This window comes from Leopardus geoffroyi, chromosome B1 (assembly GCF_018350155.1).
Source record: "Leopardus geoffroyi isolate Oge1 chromosome B1, O.geoffroyi_Oge1_pat1.0, whole genome shotgun sequence".
NCBI lineage: Eukaryota > Metazoa > Chordata > Mammalia > Carnivora > Felidae > Leopardus > Leopardus geoffroyi.
Window position 1 is genome coordinate 202,173,154 of NC_059327.1, and position 12,477 is coordinate 202,185,630.

At 55.5% G+C, this 12,477-nt stretch overlaps 1 protein-coding gene across 7 annotated transcripts in view; it reads right to left on the bottom strand.

Moving 5' to 3' along the window:
• Positions 1-12,477, bottom strand: part of AFAP1 (actin filament associated protein 1) — a 148,014-nt gene that overhangs the window by 41,263 nt on the left and 94,274 nt on the right. For all 7 annotated transcript variants that reach the window (XM_045474655.1, XM_045474652.1, XM_045474654.1 and 4 more), the window contains 2 exons: positions 6,405-6,500; positions 3,669-3,750 (listed from right to left, as the gene is read on the bottom strand). In XM_045474655.1, coding sequence (XP_045330611.1) covers positions 3,669-3,750; positions 6,405-6,500 — 178 coding nt within the window. The remainder of the gene's footprint in view (positions 1-3,668; positions 3,751-6,404; positions 6,501-12,477) is intronic.

A 12,477-nucleotide genomic window follows, 5' to 3' on the forward strand; every position in this document is an offset into this window, starting at 1 on the left:
ACACGGCCTTTGTTCCAGACTGAAAGGAGGTGCCCCCCAGAACCCCTGCATTGAAGCTCCAAGCCCAGTGCAGCTGTATTTGGTGATGGGGTTACAGGATCATAAGGGCGGGGCCCTGATCCCGCAGCATCAGCGCCCTTCTTAATAGGAGACTGAACACGGAAGAAAGGCCACGTGAGGACACAGCGGGAGGCGGCCGTCTGCAAGCCAGGAAGAGGCCCTCACCAGCAGACAGCTCTGACGGCACGTCCAGGTAGGGCTCCCGCCTGTGGACCGTGAGAAATGAACATCCGTGCTCTCCAGGCTGTGGTACCTCGTGAAGCCCTGGTGTGACACAGGCCCATGGATGGAGCACAGGACAAGCACCCCGCCTCCCCTGCGCTCTCCCAGCGCCCGCCCCTCCTCTATTCAAATAACACACCAAGAACCTGTTGCCATCTTGGTGGACTGGCACATTCCCACCCCACCCCCCCAGCTACCCCCAGACGTGGGCGTCCGCGGTCGGGACAACTCTGTCATCGTGCTTTCCGTGTGGCCACACCAAAGCGTTTCAGAAGAGCCTCGAGACCACCTCTGACCACAGTCCTGTTCAAACTAAGCTTTGAAAGGAAGGCACTCCCGGCGTGCCCTGAACACCCCCTTCCACACGGAGTTCTTCCTTGTGGCTCAAAGCGAAGACGTTACATTTACTTCTGATTCTACCAGCATTTTCTCCTGCTGGGGAAGTACCTGACCACCAAGAAAAGACCTGATGCTTCTAATTCCCTGGAGGACCACTGATTAATTTTTTACAAAAGCAGAAGGGACTCCCTGGAAGGAAGAGCCAAAGTATGGAGGGACGTGAGAATGTGTTGACGCTACTCGCTCCACAGAAGGCAGGATTTGACACATGTAATGGAATTATGAAGACACCTCCAAGACTCAGAACTCTCCAATAAATTCAGAGACCAGGAAAGGCGCAGGGTCCAAACGTCACACGCCGTCAGTGCTTGGCAGGCAGTGAGGGACAGACCACCGAAGCAAAGCCAACTCCCAGCATTTTGAAAGCCATAAATATCATCAGCCCAGACACATCCCTACGGCCAGTGGAGAACCTGAGTCACAAGATGGCTAGGGATATGGGGAGCTGTGTTGAAATCTCTCGACTACAAATCGGTCATGAGTGAGAAGGTGGGTGCTTAGGTACAGATATATTCTCTCCCCCCCCCCCTCTACACACACACACACACACACACACACACACACACGTGTATGTTCTCTAACACGTATATACAGACATTCGTATCATTCTGTGAACCTAATTTCCAGCAGGGACCCGGGAGAGGAAATGGCAAACAAGGACAGAGACCAACAACGTGTGCCGTGCCTCAACATCCGAGCAGGGACCGGAGATTGTATGTTATTCTGTTTTGGGGCAAAGTGTAAAGACTGCTTTTCGGGCTTTGATTACACATAATGTGCCCACGGAAGACGCAGATGATACCTTCCACCGAGTAACTTCCGACGGAGAAGACTAAAATTACACCGAGACACGACCGAGCTAGGGAATCGCAGGGGCAAAGGCAGAGATGGTGACCTTCCGGCATGAAGCTTGTAGTATCGCAGTAGGCCAGCTTACTTGGGTTTTAACATTCTTAGTGGCCTGGATTGCTATTGGGTTTAAGGGGCCTTCCTTTCAGAGCCGGGAGACGCCTGCTCGGCACAGTGCATTTGAGCTGGGTGGGCGGACCGCTCCCCTGGGCAGCCAAGGTCATGGGGTTGCAAGCACACAGGCTGTTGGCTTTGCACAGGGAAACGTCCCCACGACCCACAAATCCCAGCCTCCTCTCAGGCCACACACCCCGGGAAGGACACGAGCCACAGGCTGGGAGAGACTACATGCAAAACACACTGATAAAGGACTTATATTCAAAACATTAAAGAACTCTCTAGAGCCAATAATATGAACAAAAACCCAATACAAATACAGGCAAAAGATCCGGACAGACGTTTCTTTGGGTGAGATGTGGCTGGCAAACGAGCACGTTAAAAATGCTCAATTAACATGGCTAGTCTTCAGGGAAGTGCAAGTTCAAGCCACAGTTACGTAGCCCCACACACCCACAGAAAGGGCTGAAATATATAGAACAAGACAAAATGACAGCGGCAAGGTGGTGAGAATGCACACAACGGACAAGCCACGCCCCTAGATTTTTATCCAACAGAAACGAAAACCTGTTGCGAATGTCTAGGACAGCTTTGCTCACTGCGCTCAAACCTGGAAACCCCCAGCTGTCCAGGCCGTGGGGGGATACCCAAGCCGTGGTCCACACACACACTGGCATGCGGCTCGGCCACACAGAGGAGCAGACTGTGGGGCGTGCTACAGTGTGGGCGCATCTGCAGGGCGCTGAGCTAGACAGAGAGGCCAGACCCAAAGGCCACGTACCGCCTGATTCCACTCGCAGGGCCTTCTGGAGAGGACACAACACACGCCAGTGGCTGCCGGGGGCACGAGGAAGCGTTTCGGGGTAACAGAAACGTTCCACATCTTGCCTGCGGTGATGGTTAGAGGCCCGTGTTTGTCTCAGCTCAAAGAACTATGTGCCAAAAAGCGTGGATTTTACTGCACAAATTTACGCCTTGTGAAGCTGACTTAGAAAAAGAGAATTCAAACTCCATACGCCCACGTTCACAGCAGCTCCATTCACGACGGCCAAAACGTGGAGGAGCCCAAACGTCTGCTGATGGAGGAACGGATAAACCCAGCCTGGTCCGTCCAGACAACGGGATGGCAGCCAGCCTTAAGAGGAAGGACACCTTGACAGCTGCTCCCATGTAGACGGACCCTGAGGACATCGTGGTGAGTGAAACAAGCCGGCCACGAAGGGACAGTACCGTACGGCTACACTCATGTGCATTTCCTCGAGCTGTCAGGCTCACAGAGACAGAAGGGAAAACGGTGGGCAGGGGGGCTCAAGGAGGGCAGGGGAGCCACTGCTTCCTGGGGACAGAGCGCCAGTCTCACGAGACGAAAAGAGCCCTGGACGGGGATGGTGGGCAGCGGCACAAGTCCGTGAGCGTCCTTAACGCGGCCGAGGTGGACGCAAAATGGTCGAGGTGGTCAATTTTATGTCGTGGGTATTGAACCACGGCTTACACAAATGGTTTTTACGTGAAGGTGAATAAAAGACGTTTTCGGAACCTCTGATTTCAAATGACCAGAAGTCTGTGAGCCTGGCCTTGGCGTCCCGCACAGGGGACGCTGGGAAGGGCCCTCATGCAGCGGGAAGGCTTGCTTGGGCTCTTGGGCTACGTGCAGGTGACGTGGAGCGGGCCACGGGCTGCCGGCCACACTGCCCACCCACTCTTACGGACACTCAGGTCTCCCCACTGCAAATTCCTCTTGGCGATACATCAGGTCTGGGAGCCTGAAGGTTTAAATATGCGCAGGGCACCCGCAGGACGATGGGGAAAAACCGAGGCCAGGGCTCGGCAGGACGGCAGGCGAACACATGGGCTCGCATCGTCCAAGGGGGTTTCCGTGCACTTCTGGGCGATGACACACACGACCGAGCCACCGAGCAGATGGTCTCAGAGTTCACAGAGCCGACTGGTTCCTTAAATTTTGTTTCTCACTTTGGTTTTTGCTTTGTGGTTTACGTGTTTTCGGCACGAGCAGAACTCACCTTGTTCTTTTCCATTACACACGGTGATTCCGTTTTCAGTAGCGCCCTCCCCGTCGGAGCTCGGCCTCTCAGAAGACAGTTTCTGTGAGGGCACAAAGGACCAAGTTATGCTCACGGTGGTTCACGCTGGCCGAGCGACGCATCCCGGGTCAGTCAAAAGCCCTCTCCGCAGTGGGAGGAAGCGCGGGCCAAGTTCGCGACAGCCCAGAAGGAGCCGGGGCTCGAGCACGGGGCGCACCGCTGGCCGGCTCGCTGCTACAGCTCCCGGACGGTGGGGAAGAGGGAAGAACTCGCCAAGGTGGCCGTGCTTACACGTGCTCTGTACCGCCCCTCACCCACGTCACTCTTGCAAGCAATTTTGAAAAACATTCAGATTGCAAAAGGACATTCCCCTCGCCAAGCCTCACCGAGCCACATGATCCTCCCAGAAATAAACAGCCCACCACCCATCTCCTTTCTTCCTGTCGTCTGCCAATTATGGGGGAAGGTCAAAGATCTGCTCATAACAAACACTCCGAGGACACACAGAGGCCAGCTGCTGTCAAAAGCGCCCAAGGGCACACGCGCATCCGCGCAATCGTTTGCGTCCGGCATCTGATGCAGGGAGCGTCCTCAGGACCCTGAGCGGCATCTGAAGAAGGCGTAGCGTTCAGAGCTGGAATCTCCATCCTGGCCAGAGACCCGTGACATCATGGTGGAGGAAGTGGACCTCGGGTCCAGCCCCACAGCCCAGCCCCACAGAGCCTCAGCCAGAGACAGAGAAAAGATCTGGATGATACCAGGGCCCACGCACCATCAGCTGCCAACGTGGGGTCTGGGCGGTGCTGCCCGAGGACGGCAGACAGGCGTCTGCACTCCCGCGGCGGGGCCCGGGAGAGCCGCGGTGAGGGAATTGCGTCATTTAGTGGGAACCGGTCATGTGCCGAGTGCCGGGGACAGAATGGCTGCGAGCCGGCACTGCTCCAGTCTCGGGCCAGGAAGCACCCCTGGGCTCCGGGTTGGCAGGCCTGGCCAGGCACTAACAGGAGAGCCTTGGAGACCAGAGAGAAGGAGAACGGCCAAGGGATGGTGAATGGGGGGCCCTGACGTGCTGCCCATAGCGAATGGGCCCCAGAGCAGCCTGTCTGGAAAGCAGCGTGCTTAGCAACAGGAAGCGAAATCTTAGAAAAGATTTCCACCGCTTGGTCTCGTAGGCCAGCTCCTGGGAGTCTAATCTCAGGTAACAGAGACGCAGCAAAGACTTGTGGGAGAGACTCCAAGTGCCGTGCCGTTTGGATCTGTCTGAAGAGGGAGACGGGCCTGGGGCGGGGGACCGATCCGGACAGCAGCAGAGGCACGGGTCTTTGGTACGAGACACGTGCTGAACACGCAGACGTGTTTGCTGCCCCTTACAAGCTTTCAAAACTGGGAACGTTGCTCATAACACACACGTAATGGAGGAAAAGCAGCATAAGCCATGCTATGCATCAGACCATCCAAGCCAGCTAAACCTACGCACTGCTACGGGGCGCTTCCTCCTCCGTGCGGTGGCCTCACGAGTGACTTCCTTCGTCCTGTTTCTATTTCTTGGCCTTTCTGAGTTTCTACAGCGAACAGGCGTTAGTTTTGCTATCAGGAGAAAAACAAACAGGCCCGCCGTGTCCCAACGTCTGGGTGAGGCCTGTGAGGTTAATTTTAAGTGTCAACTTGGAGGCGGTGGGTGGGGTGGATGAGACTGCCCCACTACGGTGTGGGTGGGCCTCACCCAATCAGGTGAAGCTCTGCACCGCGCAGAAAGACCAGCCTTCCCCAGCAAGGGAGGATTCTCCAGAAGACTGCCCGCAGACTTCATCTCCAGCCCGCAGACCTACACCGTACATTTTGGACTTGTCAGCCTCCGTGATCACATAAGCCAATTCCTCATAATAAATCTCCTCACGTATAAATGAGTGTGTACTTATGTGTGTATATCTGTGCACATACACACATGATCTTATATAAAACATTTTATATTTAAATTTTATGTGTTGATAACACACACACCCTATCAGTTCTGCTTCCTGCAGAATCCAGACTAAAACGAGAAGAGACAAAGAAGGATCCATTCCCTGGCTGTGGGGGCCAGACAGGCGGGGCCAGACAGGGGGCACCCAGAAGCTTCCTGGGACCCAGGCTACCCACAGAAGACCGCCTGGCCTCCATGCAAACGAGATCTCTGCGTGTACAGACACGGGAAGCACGGCCAGAGGGGGCTGGGCGTGTGCGCCACAGTGACGGGCTTACACGTTTCTGGCAAGAAAGGCCAACCCTCCAGCCCCTGTGCGGGGCGCTCACGGCGCCTTCCCACAGGTGAAACGCACGCAGAGCAGAGAGGGAACGTACCCTGGTCTGCAGGGAACGATCGCATGCCGGGTCTTCGGGAAGGCGCACTTGCGTAGCGCCTGCTGGATTCCAGACACACACAGACAGAGCGGCACGCAGAGCAGCCACATAACAGCCACGACTTGAGCAGCTCCAATCCGTTAACACCTTGAGCCCTATTCTGTGTCTGTCGCTGGGAACCTCAAACCAACCATGCGGTCTACGAAGTGACTAACTCAGGCTTTGTACAGAGTAGGCACCTGAGGCATAAGCAGCTGAACTGCATTTTTTCTCCCAACTTTAAGTGCTCGAATCCTCAGAGAATGTCACCAAGACCTTGAGGGAGGCCTACGTCGACCGCAAGAGTACCACTCCCGGGAAGAAACACACCCTTACCTTCTCCAGCTCCGTCTTGTGCACTGGGGAGCTTGATGGCGGAGGCCCCTCTGAATCCGCTGGGCCGCCGCAGCCACTGTAGACCTCTCGGATCACCTGTAAGAGGTGTAGACACGTCTGAGCTCTCGCAAAGGCAGGGACACATGGCGTGGGAGGAAAATCCGTGGGCGCGAAAGCACGTGGCTTTAAGTTCTAAGATGCCATCTGTTCACTCACTCACCCACCAGACGTGTCTCCGATCCTGGACTGACACAGGCCATGCCCTGCGTTCACGGGCCTTCCAGTCCAGGATTATCGAGAGATCACGGTGAACAATGGGTACCCCCCAAACATGAAGGGAAAAGTAAGACAGCAGAAGGACCCAAAGACTGGAAGGTGATGTTTAACAAAAGGGGAGTGGCTGATCTGTAAGATCCGGAGGCCTCACTGGGGTGACACGTAAGCCGGGAGTCGAATGGCCAGAAGGATGTGGCCACGTGAGGAACTGGCGGAAAAGGCGCCCAGGCAGAGGGACCAACGGGTGCAAAGGCCCTGTGGCAGATGTGAAGTGTTTAAGGACAGCACCCAGTACCGTGTGGCAGAGACGGGGGAGAGGCCACCAGGAGGGTCACAGAGCACGCTCAGGTCAGCGAGGGGGGCTGGGTTTGTGCAGCGAGAAGCCCAGGGGTGACGGGATTGACTTTCTGAGAAGCGGTACGGCACAGGGGCCGAGAGCGCGGGCCCCAGAGCCCAACTGCCTGGGTTTTCATCCTGCCCTTCATCTTGGGCAAACCGGTGACCTATTCTGTGCTTCAGTGCTCCCACCTGCCACGCAGACACGCGACGGTCCCACCTGTGAGACTGAAATGGCCGGAGGCAGTGCCTGAAACAGGGAGCATGCCCCGGCAGAAGTGCTAGGCCGCACGCGCGCTGCAGAGGGAGGAACACAGACAAGTAGAAGGAAAGGAGTCGGGCTGTCGTGCGGTGGCTCGGGGGACAGAAGGGGGCAGTGCAGGCTGGGGCGATGGCAGGAAGGAGCTGAACAGTGGCCTCTGGAAGATTCTGGAGAACCAGCAGGCCCTGCCGGTGGGTGGGGCAGGAGGGAGGTGCCCACTCCAAGGCGGCTGGGTGCTGCCATATACTCTGACGACGGGGGAGGCAGAGAGCAGCAGCGGGCGGGGGAGAAGCGAGGCGGGTGAGTGGAAGCAAAGGCAAGCTTCCAGACAGAGCTGGAAGCGAACTAGGCAGTCAGGGGAGAAGAGCCGGGGGTGGGGGGTGAGTCGCCAGAGGGAGGGCAGACAGAGCAGGACGCAGGTCCAGGAGCAGGACCAGAGCCGGTCAGCGCTTGGGGGCTGAGCCAAAGGGGCGAGGCTCGTGCGAGAATGAGCCGGAGCGGCCAGGGAAGCGGGGGCGTGCAGCTCCCCGGAGCACGGAGGAGGAGAGAGAAAGCCCCTCTGCCGGGGGCGGGGAGTGACCGAGGGGCTCCCGGGGAGGAGGCGAGCAGAAGAGGGTCTTCCAGAGGCGGCAGGAGGGCGGGGTCCGGAGAAGGCAGGGGGACACAGAGAGGCCGGCGTATCTGGTGGCAGGAGTCTGGGGACGCTCCTGTCTGGCCGGCTCCGTCTTCTCAGCGAAATGTGAAGCCAGAACCTCGGCTACCAGCTCGAGGCCCCGACCTCGCTGAGCCTCCGTTTCCTCACCGGCACAGGAAGGAGGGTCAGGGTGGCCTGTCCCGCCATGGACACGGCTGTGATTAAATTCAGAGAAAACGAGACGTGCTCCACAAAATGCCTGAGCCGGCACCCGGCACGCGGTGCTGCTCCGGTCATCGTCACCGTCACCGCGGGGAGCGTCCTCACCATTGACGCCGGCGGCTCAGAGGGGCTCCCGCCCTCGACGGACGGGTGTGGTGGTCCTCAGCCCCGCCAGCGCTCACAGCGCCCCCACGGTCACCCGCCGTCCCCTCCATCACCACTGAGCTCCAGCAGTGAGCTGGACGTGGTTGTGGTCACCGGGGATGTGCAGCGAACAGGACAGACCGGGATCCGGGGCGGCGGGCCGTGCGTTCTGGTAAGGCAGAAGTTAGCCGGCGGTTCCTTCAAGACGTCTTCTGTTCCTTTTGGAACTAAACTGCAGTTTGAGTCCGACCCAAGCACCTTCGGGGCAGAACTGAAGTGCCAAAGCCCCAGATATCCTGGTAGGGGTTTTGCAACGGGATCTCAGCACACATGCCCAAACTTGCTGCCTGGCACTGACGCCGGGATGAGCGCCAGGAACCCACAGGAGCCCAGGACACCGCGGCCAGCCATTTTCCTGCTCAGCCGTTTTATGAGAAAACTATCAAGCAAGGTACACGTTTGGGGCTAAAATAGGAAAAAGGAAGAAGAAAGAAAAGCCCAGAGAACTTGCTGCCAGTTTTTTTTTTTTTTTCCTTGTCGGTTCTGAGCTGTGACAGCATCACCGAAGTGACATGAATCGACCCGGGCCTTCCGGACACCCCAGTCTCTGTCCGTGCTGACTCCGCTCCTGCTGCCCTGTGCCAGGCCTCTGTCCCCACACCTCCCCTGCGGCTTTATCAGATCTGTAGTCGACAAGGCAAATTTTTATTCGATCCAAGAACAAGGTTCTGTCTTTTCTCAAGGGAAAGAGTACAACGCAGTGGAATCTCCGGGGCCCTGGGGTCAGGCGGAAACTGGGTTTCAACCCCAACGCCACTGCCTTCTCCATACAAGAGGCTGACTGTCCTCGCCCGGGACATGCAGGACACAAGGCCTCTGGGCCACCATGGGAGGCAGGACCGCAGAACGCGAGGTGCCCAGCCGCGCCTCTGCCAGAGCAGGCAAGCGGCACACGTGGGCTCCCGTCCCCATCCTGGTGGCCCGCCCCAGAGGACGCACCACAGGACAACCGTGCCAACTGGCCGGAAGCTCCCAAGTTCGTTTCACACCGCAGGACACAACCTGCAGGAAGCCCCCTCTGGCAAAGCGTTTACGCCAGAAGCAACCGTCCCTTCTCACTCTCGCTCTGTCCGAGGCGGGAGGGCCCACGGCGCCGTGACGCGGCTCCGATGTCCCTCCCGGCCTCCCGGGCGGCCATCCGAACTGTGTGGGGGGAGCTGTGCTTCTCCTCCCGGCCGGAGGGGGCTCGTCCCCGGAGCCACAGGTCTGGCGTGTGAGCCCCACACAGCGTGTGCAGCAGCACCCCCGTCCTCGCGTGCACACGGCTCTCACACCCCGTGCGCCCACCGGCCCGTGTCTTCCCCTCAGCCGGGCCCGCTTTCCCACATGGGGCTGCATCTTGCTTATGTGGGTCTTCCCAAAGCCGAGCACATAACAGCAACGTAAAAAGTTTGTACCCCAGGTACAGAGAAGGGCACTGTGGAAAAGATGGGGGGGGCGTAAGCCAGTCTCCTTCCACGGTTTTGACCAACCAGCCAGCTGGATTACTTCTGATTTCCTTTTTGAAACTATCTTTCTGCTCTGATCTCCATTCATTGCCGAACTGCCCCCACATGGTTAATTCAGAAGTAATAAAGAAAGGGTTTATCACCCACGTTGCTCGGATAGCTGCAAAGGAAGAGTTCGTATTAATGTGTTTCTTTTTAAAGAGCCACATTCCACGAGAGGTTCAATAGGTATTTAAGAGAACCAGATCCAAATTCAGAATCACAAACCCTTCAGGAAACAAATTGTTATATGTTCTGTGGTATTTTTGTTTGCTTCTAACTCGAGCCCTCATCTCCAGAAACATAATCTCTGCACATTTTTTAAGGAAACCTGACCACTCCGTTTCTGGGAACATTGGCTGTTGTCTTCTGACTGACCCCTACAAAATGGCTCATGTTTTCAGCATCTGTACACACACACACCACCCACACACACACACACACACACACACACACACACACACACAGAGTCAGTTAGTTTTGGCCTGAGCAGCTGGTAACGGACATTGCAGACCAGAGGAAGAGAAACAAACTGGGCCACAATTCTTGAAGAGGCGTGGGGCAGGTCAGGTGCAGACCCCACGCGGCCCTCCTGCTCTCCGCACCTGACAGCGGCCTAGAGAACGTCAGCTGGGCCATTAAAGCTGCTCTTCAAAATACCAAAAGCCTGGATAATAAGTTTGGGACAACAACACAGCGGTTTATATTAATGAACACACGGCCCGTTTCACGCCACAGTTCACGTCAGAAAGTTGTTTTAGACTTTCTACACGAGGAACCCTAAGGGGTGACACTTACATTCCAACAGTTGAGTACAGTTCTAGGTGTGCATTTGTGTAACTTTTCAGCCTGTCTTTGTGAGAATTCTGATCACTATCACCTCCACTTGCCAGATAAATGGGAAAGAGTTTGCTGACCTCGAACATCCTGATGGGCAAAAGCCCTTCCGGGAATATATTCCAGATTTGAGCCTTCGCTCACGCTCTGTCACTCTAACACGCCACCTCTCAGATAAATAAGGGCTGTTCCTCTTGGGACAGAAGTTCTTTGATTCGGGGGGAAAATCTGCTTCAGTCGTAAAGTTGTGGACTTGACAATGTGACATAAAAAGCCACGACGACAGCATTGGCTTATTTCACAGAAAATTATTGTTTCAAAGTTTTAAATCATTTAGGAAAAAATAGAACAAAGTTAGAAGACACAGACTAGCCAATCCCCGGACTGTGTGTAAAGTTGCAGCCATCAAGACGACGTGGCACTGGCACGACCACAGGCGAGCAGACTAACGACACAGACAGGAGCCCAGCGGTGGGCCCGCGTGCCCACGGTCAATACGTTTCCAATCAAGGCAATTCAGGTCATCAACGGCACTAAAACGACAGACTATCCACATGGAAGGACACGGATTTTGACCCTCACATCTCACCCTATACACAAAACCAATGTATGTGGGCAAACGCAATGAATCAGAAGTTCTGAAGATGACAGTTAACGACTGTGACCTGAAAAGCCCGTGTCGACCTGTGGACCCAGCCACCGCAAAATGCACGTCCCCCAGCACAGACTCAGGGCACTTCCCAGCACCGACCGCAATTCTGCAAACCTCTGCAACGTGAAATCATATGAAGTTCTGAGTACAGCGAGATTCAGCTAGAAACTAAAAGAAAATAGATTATTTTTAAAAATCCAAACACGTGGAAAGTGAGCAACGTATTCCGGAATAAATCAGTGGTCAAAAAAGAAATCACAACAGACATTAGAAAACATCTTGAACTGAATAACAATAAAAATACAAACATCAGGGGCGCCTGGGTGGCGCAGTCGGTTAAGCGTCCGACTTCAGCCAGGTCACGATCTCGCGGTCCGTGAGTTCGAGCCCCGCGTTGGGCTCTGGGCTGATGGCTCAGAGCCTGGAGCCTGTTTCCGATTCTGTGTCTCCCTCTCTCTCTGCCCCTCCCCTGTTCATGCTCTGTCTCTCTCTGTCCCAAAAAAACTAAATAAACGTTGAAAAAAAAAATTTTTTTTAAATACAAACATCAGAATGTAAAGGACGCAGCTAGATTTTAAAACTCTGCAGAGACTTTAAATGGATGCATGTATATTAGAAAAAGGCTAAGAATCTATTATCTAAGTATGAACTCTGAGAAGTTCATCATTCAACCAAGTCCATAGAAGTCCAAAAGTATAAAGAATTAAGCCAAAAGAAAGACGTGGAGAAGAGAACTGAGAACAGAACACCAGAGTACGAGGGTGAAAAACCAACAGAGCCCAAATGTGGCTTCTCGAGAGACCCAGCACAGAGGGGGGCCGGGCCGTGTGGCAGGGCTGAAGGACAGAAGGCACAGGTGTCTCCATTCTGGTTACTGAAGACAGTAACCGCCACTCTCCCCTTGACAAAGAACACAAGGTGGATATATTTTTAACACCACCGCAGTTTTCACTCATCAGAGAAGGAGGACAGAAATAACCTGGACGCATTACGTTCCCACATGGGAAGAGCCCACGGCAAGAAAGCAGTGACCGCGGCCGCCTCCTGACGGGCCGGGAGGCGGGAGGCAGGGACGCCCACTGCGGAGGCTGGGGGAGAAACCAGCCACATCCGAGCAGCAGTACATGGGCCGGCACGATGGTTTAAACGTCAAGGAGCCCCCA